The sequence below is a fragment of the Silene latifolia genome, chromosome 1 (genome assembly GCF_048544455.1).
Source record: "Silene latifolia isolate original U9 population chromosome 1, ASM4854445v1, whole genome shotgun sequence".
NCBI lineage: Eukaryota > Viridiplantae > Streptophyta > Magnoliopsida > Caryophyllales > Caryophyllaceae > Silene > Silene latifolia.
The window spans coordinates 165,329,965-165,350,272 of NC_133526.1; the positions used below are offsets into that span (position 1 = coordinate 165,329,965).

A 20,308-nucleotide genomic window follows, 5' to 3' on the forward strand; every position below is an offset into this window, starting at 1 on the left:
GATACAACGATAATAGTAGTCTAGATATAGATTTTATCAAATACGGCTTGACATTGATCGTCCCATATTTCATGTTCTCCTTCTTTCAACATCTTGAAGATCGGCTCACATATCATTGGCAATCTTGAGATAAATCGGCTTATATATTGTACTTGGCCCAGGAAACCTCGAATTTGCTTCTCGGTCTCGGGATAGGGTATTTCAATAATGGCTTTAATCTTTGATGGGTAAACTACGATGCCACAGTGGCTAACGATGTGGCCTAAAAGCTTGCCAGAAGTACCTCCAAATGCACATTTCAGCGGATTCAACCTCATGTTATATTTTCGTAATCTTTCGAACACCGTTTTTAATGCTTCTAGATGACCACTACGTTCTTTTGATTTAACGACCATGTCATCGACATAGACTTCTACTTCCTTATGCATTATGTCATGTAGCAATGTCGTCGCGTTCTTTGGTATGTTGCCCCGACATTTATCAAACCAAAAAGCATCACTGTGTAACTGTAAGTTCCCCACTGTGAGGTGAAGGATGTCTTATGTATATCTTCTTTGACAATGTTTATCTGATTGTAGCCATCATACCCTTCTATAAAAGATAGGAGGGCATGATTGGCGGTATTGTCAACCAAGATATCAATATGAGGTAAAGGAAAATTGTCCTTTGGACTTGCCTTGTTTAGGTGACGAAAATCAACGCAAACCAAAAATTTTCCGTCTTTCTTCGGTACTGGCACCACATTTGCAACCAAATCTGAGTATTCCAACACCTTGATAAACCTAGCTTTGAACTGTTTACCAATTTCTTCTTTAACTTTTAAGGACCACTCGGTTCGCATTCTGCGTACCTTCTGTTTCACTAACTTAAAACCCGGTTTAGTCAGAATTCTATGTTCTGCAATTTCTCTGTCAATTCCCGGCATGTCTTTGTAAGACCATGCAAACACGTCTTTGAACTCACCCAATATATCAATGAACCCTTGTTTCTCAACGGGATTTAAGGTAGTTCCCATCTTAAGCTCTTGTGGTTCTACCCTGGCCTTTTTTCGGTATCTTCGATTATCGAATTCCTTTGATCATATTCCTCCAACCCTTTGACAATTTGTGGAGGTGGTTCGAATTCCTCATCGTCTTCGACCTCATTCTCAATGTCATTACTAAAACGATCATTTTCAAAAATCGAATTGCAATGTAAATAAGACAAGTCATAAGCAAAATCGAATTGTGCGAAATGCGCCAACATTTGAGCCAACCGATCGGAGGTCAGTGGCGAGATAGGGGTATTCACAGGCTCTGCAATACTAGCATTAGAAATGGGTACATGAGAAGGAAAGACACGGGATGAGGTGTTTTTAACACTTGAGTCCTTAGACTCAACCCTAGGACTCAACTCATACTCAGATTCAGACTCAATCTTAGACTCTGACCCAGACCCAGAATTATCATCGGCTTGAATATCTTGCCTTCTCCAGTGGTTAGCTTAAATACTAATCCCTTATTGTCTGACCATTTAATAGTTTTCCGCCATCCCGAGTTAGTCCTTTGAGGATCTACATCGGTGTTGAGGGTAGATGGATCGAAGCTCTCGCTCCTTAGAATCATAATTACAAAATCTTCGTTCGGTATCACTGGCTTCCTTTATTCCACAAATAGGAGACCCATAGCCCTTTCATCGACAATAGGTGCTGGTTCAGTCTTAGCCGGTATCACAGTTAAGAATTCTTCTGGGTTATATTGACAATCTTGGAATACTTTAATTCCTGGGACCATTTGGTTACTCCTCGAGTAAAAAATGGGTTCGGGAAAGTCCATACAAGTGATTTCTTCCCCTTCTCTCACGAAATGACCATTTAGGATCAAATGATATGGCTTCATTTTGATATCTCGATCTTCGGTCGACCCTCTTCTTTTCTTTAGGAAGTCTTCGTCGGTGTAATGCTCGTCCTTTTAGAGACCCGTTGACCGTCGTTAACTGACCTTAGACATCTATCTAGACCTTCGAAAACCTTTCGAGTTAACATTGTGACGTAGTAACCCTTTTAGTTCTGGCAACTCTATCTAACGGAGGCTACTCGATCGAGTAGCTTAGTCATTCAATCGAGTAGAGGCCACATGATCGAGTAAGTTGGATACTCGATCGAGTAAGGTGAGTTCAGCGGGGAAATATAAATCGTGATATCGTGAAACCCAAATCATTTCATTCCTTCTCTCCTAAACCTAGATGTCGTCATTTCATTTCTCCTTCACCATGATTCACCCTTTTGGAGCATTTGAGAGTAGAGACACCATGGGGATAGGAAGCACGAGTTGGGTAGCGGTCTTGACGCCAGATTACTATGTATAGGTATGTTGTTATCATCAACATCGTCATCCTTGGTTTCGTTGGTGATTGTGGTAGTAGTAATAGATGTTTATACTGTTTGTTATAGGTGGTTGTGGTGGTTGCTTGTTGTCTTATGGTTGTGTGCGGGATCGCTGCGGTTTGCTGGAGGTAGGTTTTCCTACTCAGTATTGTTGGTTGTTTCGGGTGTCAATTGTACTGTATAATTGGTTTTAGTATCATTCTTGGTAGTGTGGATTGGTTGTAGCTGGTCATTGTATGTCGTTTGTCTCTGGTTCGAGAGGTGTGCCCTCGGCTGAGTGGAGTCACTTGCGGGAGTGACTTCACGCCCTTGATTCGCCCTCTGTGGAACCCGCCACAAGAGGGGATGCGTAACACCCCCATCTACCAAGGAGCCTTAACAAGACCTTCCCGGCAGATAAGGGCGTTACTACCTCGGTTGCCCGAGGAACAATAATAATCAAATGTCGATAAAAGAACAATTATATTAAATTACAAGTGATTAATAAAATAAAAGGTACATCTCATGACAACTATAAACTATGTAAAACTATCTCTGCCATGACTCGTGGTAGACTCGTCCCTCCAAGCACCCAGCTATGATCCAGACATCAGCCTGCTAAGACCGACTGCTCACCATAGAATATCACGGCAGACACAACACAAGAAGACAACACAACAACACCACACAAGGTGAGTAACTGAAGAAACATACAGGAACAGACACAACAAGACATAACAACATACACACGCCACCACCTCCAATCACCCACACACCTCTGACTGCCCGAAGGTCCAGTCTTGTCGGATTACCGATCGCAACAAGTAATTCACACCGCCAGTGGGGGACCGCAGCCGTTCCCACCTAAGCCCCGCTCATCTCATCCGAGCGATAACCCATGTTCCTTAATGTGCACATCCCCTCCTGTGGCGGGTTCCACAGAGGGCGAATCAAGGGCGTGAAGCCACTCCCACAAGTGACTCCACTCAGCCGAGGACGCACCTTGCGAAGTAGTACAAACAAACAACAACGACCAGCAATAACCAATCCACACTACAAATCAACGATTCTAAAACCAATCATACAACACAATTGACACACTAGACAACCAACAGTACTGAGTAGGAAAACCTACCTTTAGCAAGCCGCAGTGATTCTGAGCACGACCATAAGATAACAAACAATCACCATTACCACCTATAATAACCAGTATAACCATATATTACAACTACTATAGTCATAAATGAAACCAAGGAAGACGATGATAATGATGACACATACCTATACATAGCACTCCGGCGACAAGACCGCTACCCGACTCAAGCATCCCATCCCCAAGGGGCAACCACTCTCAAAGGCCTCATGGAGATGAACCATGGTGAAGGAGAAATGATATGACGGCATCTAGGTTAAGGAGAGAAGAAGACGAAATGATTTGGGTTTCACGATATCACGATTTATATTTCCCCGCTGGACTCACGTTACTCGATCGAGTGTCCAACTTAATCGATCGAGTGGCCTCTACTCGATCGAGTGACTAAGCTACTCGATCGAGTAGCCTTCGCTAGATCGAGTTGCCAGGACTAAAAGGGTTACTACGTCAAAAAGTTAACTCGTAAGGTTTTCAAAGGTCCAGATAGGTGTCTAAGGTCAGTCAACGACGGTCAACGGGTCTCTAAAAGTACGGGTATTACAGTCTTCCACCCTTAAAAAGAACTTCATCCCCGAAGTTCTTCACATCCTCTCCTACGACACAAGGTGGAAAGGAACTAAGGCAACTGTCAACCATCCACCCCGACAAGGACAAACACAACCGTTCTTATATACTACCCATCTATAAACGCTCACCGCCCATCATCATCATCTACCTCAGCACACATCATTCATATGATTCCTATCAGATCATCAACATGTACTATACACGAGAACAAATTAACACAACCGTTACTTCCACCTACCACATAGGCTAATTACCTGATATAACCCTTCCGTTTACCCATCCAACACTTAATCATCAACAATAATTAATTACTAATTACAATACCAATATGAAACAATGCCAATACCAATTTTGACATAATTATCATGCTAATCAACAAACCGACCATCTTATAGTCCTTTAAACAATAAGTAAGCTAGCATTAATTCCTCAACATTGATATTACCTCATTTATATCACTCAACACAAAGTGACAATTCCATTACTCAGAAATAAAATACAACAATACGATGCCAACAATTACTCACACATACTAACAATTGCTCAAAATAATTACTCAAAATGTGATAAATTTGTCATAATTTGTTATTTTCCCATGCGACATTACTCTTCCCCTCTTAAAAGGAATTTCGTCCCCGAAGTTCACCTTCAAGACGAACCACAATCATTATACAGAGACGATAACTTTTATTCGATATTGACACTACGAAATAATTGTAATATGCGTTGAGACTATCAATTAACATGGTGTTTCATTGATATTACCTAGATACAACTATTGTATATTAAGACCATAGACAAGTGAATAGCACAATTACTTAGGTGCAACATTCCGTCATCCATTATTATACATGAACACCGAGGACTCTTTAGTGACATTACCCAAACATGCGCACTTGACACAACAAGTTATAAATTCAAGACCGCAACAAGAACTAAAACCATCATTTAACATGATATACTAAGCAATTCGATGAAGTATCCCATAAACACAATCAATAATGTAAACCATACTGACAATATATAATTGTACTAGAAACATGATGACGTGATTACCAACCATGACAAAGAAACATATTCTCAACAAAGTATATATGCATGATGACCATCAACATTTTATAATGAAATCCACGACAATCAGGGGCACTTGATCGAGCTAATGAGTAACTCGATCGAGTTGACGCTACTTGATCGATTTTATCAGCTACACGATCGAGTATGTAGAGTCCATTAAGTATTTCCAAATCACAAGTGCAGTTACTTGATCAAGTTAGGGGCACTCGATCGAGTAACTACAGGTGTAGCTACTCAATAATACTCGTTTTCATACCAAGAAAACATAATCAACATCGGAGTTTCATCTCCGAGCCTATTCACTTGCATAACGAGTTCCAAAATCTAACCAAATACAACCTTATGGCCAAATAGAAACTAAAGTATATCAAAAGTACCAACCATGCAAGTACCAACTAACTACAAATCCATGAAAACGAATATGAAACAAAAGAAACAATCATCACTCCAAAGCCGACTCCTTCATCTTCTCATCTCCGCCTCCTCCTCCGGATGTGCCAGCTCCAGCTGTATCCTCACCTGTGGTAGCTCCTGTACCCGCGTCTGCTCCCACTCGCCATGGTGCCAAACAACTGAAGGGGTAACTCCTAGGCTTTCCCCACGTAGTCGGATCCACGCCAAAGGAATTGAAGACCCCGCTGTCATCCCCGACACCCCTCCACCACACTGGTTGGGCCGCATCGGTACCAATATGCCATCTTGAGTAGGTTTCGGAGCGTCAAAGTGGTAGATACCCTCTCTGTGAGCTCACTCACTCGCATCTCAGGACTAAAGGATGAAGGGTAGCTGGGATACTGATGTTGTGGAGGCTCAACCTGCTCTGGCTGGGTCTCAGCGACTCTCTCTCTCACCCGTCTCGGACCCCTCCCCACTCTGGGTTGCCGATCCTCAGGTCTAGCCTGATCCTTCTTGGTCGGCTCCGGCATCACTCTTAAAAGGCCATCATCAATGAGGTAGGTCTGCCAGGCAGGTTCCTCCTCATCGTCATCGGACTCCGATGCAACCACAGTCGCCGTCAAAGGCTCAGTCGCCGCAAGATGCTCAGGATCAGGTATCCTTATCCAACTCATACCCTATACTCTCCAAGCCAACCCACCACCCTCCAAAGTTCTCAACCATTTCTGGTCGAGGAAGTAGTCTCAGTCCAAGGTAGGCACAGATGGAGCCATGGGTGTAAGGGCCAAGGAGGCCTTAAAGGTGGTCAACCGCTCAGCTAATCGTGTTGCAATGACACCATAACTTAAGTACCGGGTCGCAGATGTGGCCATCAAAGATAGGTTAGCACAGACTATGGCCGGGCCACTATAAGAAACTCTCGGGGCTCGGGCGGGGTTGAGATAGGCAACTAGTAACATCACCTCATGTGAGTTCAACTTACTCACATGCTTCCGATCATAGAGAAGATAAGTTAAGGCACTAAGGAAGATCTTTAAAGTGGCATGTTGAACGTCATTTATCAACATGTTACTCGAAGTGGGGGCGGACTTGCCTGTAAAACAGGGCATATAACTACTAGCCCACACTCAGTCAGGACATCCCTAAGGGATCCCTTCTCCGGTCGAGCAAGGCCAAGGTGAGAGGCAAACTGATCCATAGACAAGAGAAAAGTGGTGTTCATGAGACGAAACTTAACACTCTTAGCTGCCGCATCATAGGTAAAAGAGCTCATGAATTCCAAGGTCAAGAAGGAGTAGGAGTGCTTCCTAAGACGATACAAACCCGTCAAATCCAAGGTCTCAAAGATATGCCTCACATCCATCTCTACCTTAAGGTCCTCAAGAATGGTGGCGTCGATACATCTAGTAGGCTTCATACGGCGTTTCTGTAACTTGACAAAGGCATCTCTTTGCTTAAAGTCAGCAAAGATAACGGTAGGGTATTCGGGCACGGGTGGAACAGTGGGTCCCTGACTCCCCTCCCCAACTTCGGGCTTAGAAGCCCTTCCCCTCTTACTCTGACGGGTGGCAGCTGCAGGTCTCGGCATCTGTTTTAATATATATTTAGGCACACAAACGAACACTTTCTTGAACAAAAGAGCTTTTCAAAGTATACTCATGGATAAAGGGACAACAATTCAAAATAGTTTTTCACAAAACAACCAACAATCCCCAAAACATACTACTCCCGCATCTCATAAAAGACGGTCTTATGGCTTCCAAAATACAAAAATTGCAGCAAAATTAGCAAATTGGGGTATTAATCCCCTCAAAATAGCTTCACAAAAAGGTAATTATCATACGGATTTGGGGCGAATTTCAGTTTTGGGCACTTTTAAGACGGAGTTTTAAGGCAAAATTTTTGGTAAAACTAGTCAAAATCAACACCAAATATGATACCCACAACATACATTACTCAATTTTCCCTTTTTGATACTCGAAAGACAAACAAAAATTCAATTTGTAACCGAAACCCTAGATATTTCGGTCCATATATACCCCCAAATTGGTTTGATTTTGCAACTTTTAGCATCAATAATCAACAAACTAAAGCAATCCTACGAAAATACAACAACTCTAAATAGAAATCCATGAGTACAAATCGAATTTTTCAGAAAAACTAACACTTTTATATGTTTCTAATTGATTAAAAGCAAAGAAAAAGAGTAACATTCTTACCTTGAATGATTTGCAATTGAATAGAACGAATTAACAAGAAGAAAACAAGGAGATTAAGCACACACTTCACCAAGGTTGTTTTGAGAAAAGAGGATTTGAGAGAATTAGGGTTAGAGTGAAACGAAATAAGAAGAAGAATGAAGTTGGGAATGCATAAGAATCCCGATAAAACACGGGTATAACAGCACTTACTCGATCGAGTAAGTTGGGTATTCGATCGAGTGACCTCTACTCGATCGAGTTGGAGCTACTCGATCGAGTTTCCGCTGGCAGTCCCAACATTTTCGACGAGTAAGGTCTTCTCGGTCGTGTAGGCACTCGTACTCGGTCGAGTAAGGTAAGGAACAAGGTCAAAAGTTAAGAGTTCGGTTAATGGTTCCTACTAAACAACAACTCGTACCGATTCCAAAGTATATTTGGATCTCGTCACTGATTATTTCATCCAATTATGATACATTAACACTAACTCAAATTCAACACAACTAGCCCATCCGAACATTACACATATTATTCCGTCCTATATCAAACATTATGCAAGATAATTTGCTATGATATCAGCTTATACATATATAGAATCAATACATTACTCCATGTTTGCTTACGCATGTGCAAATTCAGTGATTCGGCATGTGACTATACTACACCAAGCATCCATTTAGCAATTTAGGCACCTCTTACTACTCAAGCCTGCTCAAAGTCGTAAACATATCATCACAATTCTACAACAAGATATCTCACATACTATGCCGATTCGCAAGAGTACACAACAACAGTCAACCATTGCATTCAACTATATTAAATGCCAATCTATACTAACTAGAACGCATATAAAGACTCACAACTCATTACCGCCATCACATTAACAAGTTCTCGTATGCCACTATTAGCACATTCACCATCTTTATCACATCCACACACACACACACACTTCCAACAATTCTCAACCCTTCATGATTCATCACTACTATATGCACGCGCTAGACATAACCATAGACTCCATCACAACTATATCTAATCTATTTACCATACACACTTATGTTGGAGTATGTGTACTCAACAATAGTGCGACCACATTAATAAAACTCATGATAAGAATACGTAAAGGGATGATTCATTTTTATACATCAACTGATCAACATTAATCGGTAATGATTGGCAGACTAGAGTTTGACATTACTGTTGTTTGACGGCGGTGATCAGTTGATCCCTTAAGGTCACACCTAAAGGACAATTCCATTAATAGATAAAATTAATTAATTGTATATTGATACAGATTAATTAATTCCTTAAAATAGAATAATTTACAAATGTGTGTACAAATATGAATCTTATTGTAATTCGATTAAATGAGAATCGTTTTAGTAATTAAGATGTTATATTACTAAAATTTTGTTTATGAAACAATTAAATTAAGAATGAATAGTTAATTATAATTACAATATGTTGTAGATTATATTAACATGGACCATTTTATTTACATGTAATTGGGAATTACTAGTCAATTATTGTATATAATTAAATTAATATATGTAATGATATTTAATTGTTAAATATGCATTAATATTATTAATAACATGTTATATGTCACATGTCACACATTATATGACAAAATGACAAAATGACAAAAATAAAATGGACTCCATTTTATGAAAACCGGTTTTTAGAGGAGATTGGGAGGGTGAATTGTTTAATTGTTTAATTGAGTGGGATGCATCATGATTACAATTATAACCTATTCTACACTCTTACAAGTTTTGATTAAGACTATTGCAAGAGCAATTTTTGCATGCATTGGCTCTCTAATCCTCTCCCCTCCCAACCGGTTTTTCCCCTCTAAAATAAGAATTGTTCTTATTTTTCCCATTTTCATTCTTACACAATTTCATTTTTCTTACTCTTCTCTCCTCTTCTCTCTAAAATAAAGTTTTAGAAAAAAAAATTAAGTTGTTCAAAAATATTATATTTAGATTACTAAAAGTAGTAATAAAAATAATAATCAGATTAATTTAAGGTCACTAATTACATATATCTAGTTAATATATTAATTAGTATTAAGGGTTGTCTTGATGCAATTAAAAGGAGGATCTCACAATATTGAGACTAGGAGGATCATCCATATATTTTAAGCTCAAGAACAAGTAAGAAAGAAGTTCTTACTTGTGCCCTTAAACCGATTTTTCTTGTGTAAGGAACACTTTCTTTACTTACTTATTTACATATTGTTATGCATGCATAAGATCATCACATTTAATTAATGAGTAATTAGATATAAAATTAAATAGTTTAATTTGAGGGTTTTTGAATCCTTTCAAGTGGTATCAAGAGCTTTGGTTGTTGCATGCATAATCGGCTTAGTTTTTCCGACTAAATTAAAACTTGAAATTAGTGATTTATATGAATAAGCCACGAAATTATTTTGCATGTCATATATTCTGGTCCTAAAATGAATTTAAGTCATTTTGATGATTTATGGTATTTTTTAGCACATTTTAATGATTTTTAGTAATTTTATAACATTTTATTGATTAAAATGATGTTTAAAATGCTAAAAATAGTTAAACTTTGTCTCTGACGTTGAATTTTTTATATGACCTCACATGCATATTTTACTTATTGTATGTAAAATTTTGTATAAATTTGATTTATTTTGCATGATTTATAATTTTATGAGATAAAAATGACATAAATGGAGGTAAAATGGTTAAAATTAGTTAAACTTCGAAACAAGCCACGAAATTTTAATATGTTATCACATGCACATTTTACTCACTGTGTGTAAACGTTTAGATGAACTTGATTCATTTTGCATGATTTATGAATTTTTTGTGTAAAAATGACATAAATAGTGACTATTTTAGCAAAAATAGCTAAATTATATAAAATTCTATGAGAAAATTATTTTAGGTTGTATTATTATCCCAAAAATCAGATCTAAAGTTGGAACATTGATTAGATTAATCTTCATATGCTTTAGATGTTTTATTAGATAAAACCGATAAATAGCAACTATATTTTTCTCGAAATAAATTCAAAAATTTTAACCTAGATTTTTGAGATTATGAGTGTCATGGAATTATTCCAGAATGTTCAAAAATTTAAAACTCAAAATTTGAAATTATTGTAATTTAATTTGGATTTATTCATAAAAGGTTATGATATTAAGGTCAAAAATGAGCATAATTGATATATCAAGTTGAATTATTGTCAAAAATTGAGTGATGACTAATTTTTGAGTCCTAAAAGGTTAGGATAATTAACTTGGACTAAAATTAGTTTTTAGTAATATTTTGTGTAATTTTAATAAGTTAAAATTGCGAATATCCATAAAACCGGTTTATATTTACGATATAAGTTTAAATAGGGCGATTTGGCACATAATTTGGCATGTTAGATACATATTATAATGCTGGATAATTAATTGATGAATGTCATATTTCTTTTATATAATTTTGAATTATGTAATTTATCTTAGTATGGCTTTAGTTTAATCGATATTACCCGCAAGGTAAGGGAATATTGATTCAGTTGTAATTTATTGTGATCTCGTATCACTTTTATTTTATTTCATTTAGATTTAATTTTACAAATGTATAATAGGAAGTACAATGTACATTTTATTATTTAATTATTTGTAATCCCGGAGTTTCCTAAAGACGGTGCCATTCGGAAAGGAGTTCCGATCAAGACGGTGTTTGTCCTTGGGATGCCTGTCAAATGAAGATTCAAGGGACCAAAAGAGTTGGTTTCCGAATATGTAATAGAATATAAGATTTTCTATTTTAGGAAAGGCCATACTAGGACTTTTGTTTTCTTTATTTGCCTGCTTTATATGTTTGCATGCATTGCGAAATCGCCATAACTACACATGCATATTTAATCGTTTTATCGACTATTGTCAATTATAATTATCGAGTATTCATCGACTTAGTTCACTTAAAAGATGATAGATAATAAATCGACAAGACCTCTCACATATTTAAAATTGAGATTAGCCTTACCAAATAATAGGACTCATGAATCCCTTTGACATTTGGGGTAGGTTCGGTTCCCCGTGGTAATTTCATTTTTCATTGGGTAAGTGGGGTAATAAAACGTTATTACACGCGAAATTAGGTTGGACTCAACGGGATGTAAAGACTAGTATTATGTTCCGGGGCTAGAGATGGAATTTATGAAATACATCGACCGAGAATTCTATGGTAGAATCAATTAAAGAGTTAATTCACCAAATTTATGCAAGTGTGGGTTGTATCGGTTTCCCGTGCCCATGTTTATATAAAGATGGATCTCGGAATCATTTATATAATTTAGGTGCGAGGTCATTATATAAATGCATATTTTCTTTAAAACCTTGTCAAAAATGTTTACAAGTAAGATGATAAATGTTAATTGTTTCCTTCATTTCCTTTTTGTAGTTAATTTCGATTAATTAGCAATGACAACTCCGATTTTATCCGCTTCCACAAGTGGAACCGCTCCACCTCTCACCAATGCTTCTTGGCTCTGATCCTTTATGGATCGATTTAAACTTGAAAAGAATGGCACTAACTTTGCCGGTTGGGATGCGCAACTCCGCTTGGCCGCGGAAGGTGACGACAAGCTTCGTTACCTTACCGAAGCCGCTCCCACTACACCTACTACTAGGTCCACCGCCGCGGTTAGGGAGGCCTATGAGGCTTACCTAAAGGAATCGGCCGCGATCAAGAATGTCTTGATCTTCTCTATGGATGCCGATCTCCAAAGGAGTGCTATTAAGATAGGCACCACTTATGAGATCTACACCAAGCATGTGACCCTGTTTTCACAAGCTCCTAGGATCATCCAATATGAGGCGGCCTCCGCATTCTTTGAGCTCAACATCAAAGAGGGTCAAAAAATGAGCCCTCAAGTACTCAAATTGATTGAGCATGTTGAAATGCTGAAATTACAAAAGGTTGAAATTCCCGAACAACTCGTTATTGACCGAGTTCTCCATTCCTTGAATCGCATCAAAGCATTTGTACAGTTTAGGGTAAACTACAATATGCAAAACATGAAAACCTCTCTCCATGAATTACACAACTTGCTTGTGCAAGCCGAGAGAGACATGGGTCTCAATGTGAGTGCAACTAAGGATGTGCTCAATATTAATGAAAAGAGCAAAGGGAAATTCAAGAAAAGCACTAGAAAGGGCAAGAAGCCCACTCCCTACAATGGCAAAGGGAAAGCTATTGGGACTAGCTCATCCAAGCCGAAAAAGGGTGCATCTTCCGAAGATAAGTGCCACTATTGTTGTGGTACGGGCCACTGGAAACGAAATTGCCCGAAGTATCTTGGAGATGTTAAAGCTGGACGTGTGACTCCAGTAGGTAATAAATTCTCTAATCTATTATGTTATTGATATAAATCTCAACTATGGTATTTAGATACAAGTTGTGATTCTCACCCCTTTTAAATGTGATATAGGGCATGTGAGCAAAGACAAAGGCAAGGACAAGCAAGCTTGAGGATGATCTTCGACAAGGGATGCTAGAGTAGCCACCCATAGTAGAACCCTATGGAAGCTTGGCTTTTTATTTTGTATTGTCTTCTTAGTATTGTTGTATTTTAACTTGTTGTTTTAGAACTTTATCTAATTTCCGTGTTTGACATGAAAATTTTTTTTATTCCATTTTACAAACAATGGTTGTATGAATTTTAATGGCTTGGCTTTCAACCCAAGTCATTCGGTTTATGGAATTTTCCTTGTTCTAAAAACTTGTCATTATGCACCTTTCACATCAACAACATAAATTGATTTGACTTAAATTGATCATAAAAGAATTACAACGATTGGATCATTGTAATAAGTTCATAAGCCATGAATTTGATTCCCTCTTATTTTATGACCGAAAATCACATCTTATTTGAGATAAGATAGAACGATTAAAAAGTCAAATAGAGTTATTTGAACTCTAGGTAGAGAATTTTAGAAACCAATTGAAAACGCCACTTATAACTACGACTTGTAACCACTTATAAGACTCCATACGAGTTATGGGTGGTCTTAAGACCCTAAAACTGTATATGACATGGATATGAGTCAAATCCTTTATCTTATAAATGTTTGTCTATCTTATTACTAGATTACAATGTCATTACAAGAGGGTCATCTATTAAGGTCATAATGAGCGACATATACTCTTGAGAATAGTTTGTTTGTTGCATTGCTATATTTCGATAAAATAGGCGTATTTTTAAAAAGATACAACGGGAGAAAATAAGCATCAAACTCAAGACTAGTGAGGAGACAAAAAGAAAGCTTGTTAAGTCAAACTCATGACTAGTGAAGAGACCAAAAGAAAGTGATCTTTTATAAAGATTATGAAGTGGTTATATCGAGTAATTTCAAGTTAATTTACATAAGAGCCTAACGAACCAATGTGAAGTTTATGCATAAGAGTTGCATAGATAGACATTAGATTGTCAATAAAGCTGAGTTAAAGGGTAACTACACTAAGATCCATATTATCGTTGCTACACCTCAAAGTGTAAATAATCTAGTTAGATGTTAAGACCAATTTCTAAATAAGTATTTAGAAAGAGTGTATGTGTGACATAAGCACAAGGTTTTAATAACACTTAGAAATTGCAATGATCATCTCAAGTTATGTGATATGAAAATGGTTTTTCTCGAGTTGTCGAGAAGCCATATGTATACATGGATTTAAGTGGGAGTCAATATTGTCATGTTTAGACATGGAGATTAGCTGGAGAATTTGTCTTGAAAAATTAATATCATTGAGGATGACATGTTAACACTACCGTCGATGAAGGAGTGTTTTTGTTTTTCAATTCTCGATGAAAGAGGACATGTTGCATTTTAAATACCAAATCTATAATTATATAGGGAATTTTAAGTTGGCACGTAGATAAGTATCTTATGTTGATAAGATTCTTTATCAGTTTAATATCAACATAGGTAGAGGAGGTTGTTCATATAGATGAAAGTGGAATTACTATGATAGAGTCATAGTAATTCACTGAACCCCATAAGTTATTGATTACATGAAATCGATTGCTAATGTTTCCACCATTAGAATGATCATTTATGCCAATGTTTGCACATGTCATGATAAATCATATGCTTGGAGCATAATGAGTCAATGACAAGTTATTTTTATAAAAGTCATTTGAAGGCCTTCAAGAACATCCACTATAATTCCTGAAAAAAATGAGGATTTGTTCTTGTGTTTGGAAGACATACTAAGTTGTGTGTTGAAGGGTTACACAAACATTAGTTTCCAAACCTATAAGGATTTAACGAAATCTTAGGCTAATTTTATTGACTCAGGAGTGAGTGACTAGAAAAATGTTTTAGTATCAATCATTGCAAATTCTTTTTTTTTTAGTGAAATGTGAAATATATTATAACTCATAAATAGTATAGTTCAGTACAAAGCATCACACCAATGTACCAATTACAAATCAACAGATTCCAACTAAATCATAACAAACTAATCATACTTAGGTTCCCACGGTAGCTTGTGAATTTTCAGGGACCAGACTCTATCCTTACACCTCCTACAAATATCCTGTTTGACCTTCATGATAAGTGCAGATGGTGTGATCAACATAGCTTCCAGTCTGCAAACATTCCTAGCATGCCAGAGATGATACCAAACTGCCACAATGGCAGCATACACAATTTGTTTCTTCATAAGATATTTGCACCTCCATTTTAGACACCATTCTATGAGCCCAGTAGAGGGTAAATCAATCTCAAGCCAACCTCGTAGAAGATCCCAACACAACTGACTAAACTTACTGTCATAGAGCAAGTGTTGGTGAGTCTCTAAATGTGTTTGACAGAAAAAGCAAGATCCATCAGCTATTATGCCAAATTTGAGTAACCTTTCTCTGGTCATGAGCCTCTCCTGAACAACCAACCAGCCAATGAAAGAGTGCTTGGGAATAATGGTTTTATTCCAAATCAGAGGGCACCAACTAATCTTAGACTGCTGACCACATAACCACTTGTATCCACTAGACACTGAGTATATACCCTTGTTGTCAATCCACTGTCCATTCAGAAAACCAGGTTTCAAAGTGTCTCTTACCTGGCAAATCTTACGCTAGGTCCAACTGGAATTAGCAGTAGGAGTGTACTCATGCCAATCCTTGCCCTTCATATAGACATGGTCAACCCATCTTATCCACATATGATCTGATTTAGCTGCCAACCACCAGGTATACTTACCAATAACAGCCTGATTCCATAGCCTAGCATTCACAATATTCAACCCCCCATATCTCTTCTCATTGCAGATCTTCTCCCATGACACATCAAGGGTTTTCAAATACTGATCAGACCCTGACCATAGGTAGTTCCTACAAATCCCCTCAATCCTATCAATAACAGTAAGGGGGATCACAAAGACTCTAGTCCAGAAGGAGTGCAACTGAGTCAACACAGCCCTAATAAGGACAAGCTTGCCTGCATAGCTTAGTTTTTTGGCCCCCCACCCCCTGATTCTTCCCACCACCTTTTCCACGAGTCTCGTGCAGTCACCAACAGCCATCCTCATGTAAGATATAGGAATACTCAGGTAACGAAAAGGGAACACACCAACTTTAAAACCAGACAAATGTAGAATATAATCCACCTCAGCAGGAGCCATACCATTAAAATAAATCTTAGATTTCTCATTGTTCATATCAAGTCCTGAAGCAGCAGAGAAGGTGGCAAAAATTCAAAGAAAAATTGTAATGGAGCCCCTGTCCCCTCTGCAAAACATCAACAGGTCGTCTGCAAAGCATAAGTGAGTAAGCTGCAAAGCCCTACAGAGTGGGTGATAGTTGAAGTCCAAACTGCTGGTGACCTCATTTAGAACACTACTCAGATACTCCATACCAATAGTAAAAAGGAGAGGTGACATAGGGTCACCTTGTCTAATCCCCCTTTTCCCTTGGAAGTACCCAAAATTAGACCCATTAAGAGATAGTAAACCAGGGAGTAGACACACACTTCATAATCCACTTGACTATCCTATCAGGAAACTTCAGAGCTTGTAACATTTGTTCAATAAACCTACCCTCCACAGAATCATATGCTTTTTTCAAGTCCACTTTCATGATACATCTTGGAGAGCAAGATTTTCTCTTATAAATTCTTACCAGGTCATGACAGATTAAGATATTGTCCACATTGTCCCTTCCTTTAACAAAAGCACTCTGAGTTTCAGAGATAATAGAAGGTAACACAGCAGCTATCCCATTGCAAATCACCTTGGAAATAACCTTATAGACCACATTGCAACAGGCAATGGGTCTAAAATCAACAACAGTCTCAGGTCTAGCTTTCTTTGGTATAAGGGTGAGATTTGTAGTATTGACCTGCTTCAACAATTTACCAGAAACAAAAAATTCTTGCACAGCAGCTACCACATCCTTACCAATAATATCCTTGGCATCTTTAAAAAATTGGGAGGTGTACCCATCAGGCCCAGGTGCCTTGTTAGCTGGTATAGCTTTCAAAGCTTCATGTATCTCCTGAGCAGTTACCTCCTTAATCAGATCAACACCTTGCTCCCCAGAAACCACTCTTCCTTTTTGCACAGTAGGCAAGTGAACAACCTTGACACCCTTACTTGTCCCCAACAACTCTTTATAAGAGTTAACAAAAGCATTCATAATATCCTCATTTTGAGTATACTAATTTCCATTCATATCTTTGATATTCAAGATTCTGTTCTGTAATCTCCTAGCTTTAATAATACTGTGGAAATAAGTAGTATTATCATCACCCCCAGCCATCCATTGAACTTTGGCTTTCTGACTTAAGAAACTTCTCCTGGCCTCCTGCAGAAGTTTAAAACTAGCACATGCAGCTTTCTCCTCAGCTTGGACATCAAGGTTCAATGGATCCTCATGATGCTTCTTCTGCATAGAAAACATGTGCATTTGAGCCACCTGAACAGATGTCTCAATGTTGGCAAAAGCACTCCCATTAAGCCTTTTCAGAGGTAGCTTAAGCCATTTGAGCTTCTTAACAAGTTGAAACATCTTGTATCCCTCTACTTCAGAGTCCCAAACCTCCTGGACAGTGTGTAAGAAATCAGGGTCCTTACCCCACATGTTAAAGTATTTGAAATTCCCTTTCCTTCTAATGTCATTAGGTGCCAACAAGATAGTACAGGGGCAATGATAAAAAAGGCAGGATGGAACATAATGCTGACATCAGGAAATTGCAAAAGCAACTCATCATTGCTCATCACCCTATCAATTCTACTAAACACCATATCTCTTGGGTCATGCTTATTATTCCAGGTAAAATAGGCCCCATGTGCAGGAACATCCACTAAACCACAATCAGCCACACAATTTTGGAAATCTTTGATCTCATAATTGGTAACCTCATACCCCAACCTTTCATTCAAAGCTAAGACATTATTAAAATCCCCCATGACAACCCAGGGACCATTAACCAAAGCATTCATTGTAGACAAGGAATTCCATAAAGGCATTCTTTCATGGACCCTGTTAAACCCATAAACCATTGATAGCCACCAAACAATGCCAGACTGCAAGGAAGTAACCTTGGAATGAATCACCCGAGCCTCACAAGCAAGGATATCAACACTGAAGATAGCATGATCCCAAATTATCCAAATCCTACCACCATCATGAGCATTATTATTATGAATTACCTTCCAATTATTACCTAGCCCTTGATGAACCTTATTGATAGAACCAGTTCTAACCCTACTTTATAATAACCCACATAAACCTACATTATTAGTATGCAGAAACCATTTAATATCAGCCTACTTATTCAGACTATTCATGCCTCTAACATTCCAGAACCCTATACTACCCATTTTCAATAGCAACAGGTGGAGCTGCCATTTCCCGTCCCAGGGCTTTCGTGTAGTGAATAGAATGTTCCAATACCTCCGTATAAGTTTTATTCCCACTACCACTTACTCCTCCTTGCCTAGTCATTTTAGTAATAATCCTGGCAAGAGTAAAAGAATTAAAGACAGTAGGCATGGGAGTAACCAGGCCTTCAAAGCCCCCACTAAAAATCCTAGTTGGACCAGTCATGAGGTGTCCTGTGTCTTCTCTTGCAGCAGCCACTGGTGCCACCACTGGCTCCAACACTGGTTCTGCTACCACAGTTGGAACATCAACCGCAGGATTATTAACTTTAGGAACCTGATTAGAAAGACCGGGTTTCTTAGGGACCCATACCTTCTTAGCAGGTTTCCTCAACTGATTCTTCATGCAGTCCTTAGCATAATGACCCAGAGCATTACAATCAGTGCAAACTATGGGTCTCTACTCATAATGCACTATCTGCCTCTATGGTTCACCCATCTCATCAAGAAATTCAATGACATCAGGCAAAGCAGTCCCTACCTTCACCTCAACCATGACCCTAGCATAACCCAAAAAAGTTTTAAGGAGTGTATTACTATCACATCTTACAGGTTTACCTACAAGAGCTGCAATTTTTAGTAAAGCATTTCCCCAAAACTTCAGTGGAAGGCCATAAAAACGAATCCAAATAGGCACCATGTCGACAGATTCTTTGATCATTTTACAATCAGGTGTCCATTCCTTAACAATCACAGGCTTATTGTCAATGAAAATTGGTCCTGATTGCAACACACGTAGCTTCATCTCTTCCGTCTTAAACCGAACCAGGAAAGTACAATTCGAATTAAAGGATAACTGGTCATAGTCAGTGTAACCCCATACTCTCTTAACAAATCCACCAATGACCTTAAAAGGGGGGTTAGCTCCTAACACGTAATAGTATACCGCCGTAGACCAAAACTTCAGTTCAGACTCAACATCACTATTAGAAAGATAAAGTTGACTCACCCTCGAAGATTCAGAATCAGACGACCTACCTCTTCGTGATACTTCCTCCCAATTCTTATCATCTTTGCTGACTTCAGATATGGAATCCATTCCCAGACTTAAATTGTACGGTCGGATCACATAAAATTGTTCATCAGTGATCCCTTCCAGGGAAATCATTGCAAAATTCTACAAATGGAGTTCGAGTACATTGTGATGTGGTGATTAATGAAGGAACTATGGGTAGATCCTTTCGCCAAGTATTTTATCACAAGTTATATGATAACAGTAGGAGCAATTTACAAGTTAAAAGGCCCAAGTCTATGAGGAAATCTAGACTAGTACTTAGAAAAATTCATGACATTAGAAATGACATAAAATAGAAGGAGAAAGCAATTCATAAAGTTGGACCAAATGGATACATGGTATATCCACTAACCAAGCTTTTATTGCACCTTGATAAGTATAATATATATATACACTTTAGATTATAAGATATGAAGTAGTAATAAGGTATTGACTATTCATATGTGATAATCGCATTTATCATTTGAGTTTCTTAAACTTATCTATTACCTTGTTATATCTGAATAGGTTGTTGATACAACATTAAACCCTATTGAAGTGAACTGGATTAACATAGTAATTGCCCCTGGTCACTCATATGAGGTGACGTCTCTAAGTGACTAGATTGTGAGTCGATTGATGGCAAGTTCAAATGCCATAGAG

At 38.1% G+C, this 20,308-nt stretch overlaps 1 protein-coding gene across 1 annotated transcript; it reads right to left on the bottom strand.

The window, feature by feature from the left end:
- Positions 1–15,228: 15,228 nt before the first annotated feature.
- On the bottom strand, positions 15,229–17,404 carry LOC141586672 (uncharacterized). Its single transcript, XM_074407973.1, has 3 exons — positions 16,807–17,404; positions 15,910–16,436; positions 15,229–15,792 (listed from the first exon to the last, which is right to left on the bottom strand). Exons 1-3 carry the CDS (start codon positions 17,402–17,404, stop codon positions 15,229–15,231), a joined length of 1,689 nt encoding a protein of 562 aa, XP_074264074.1.
- Positions 17,405–20,308: the final 2,904 nt, after the last annotated feature.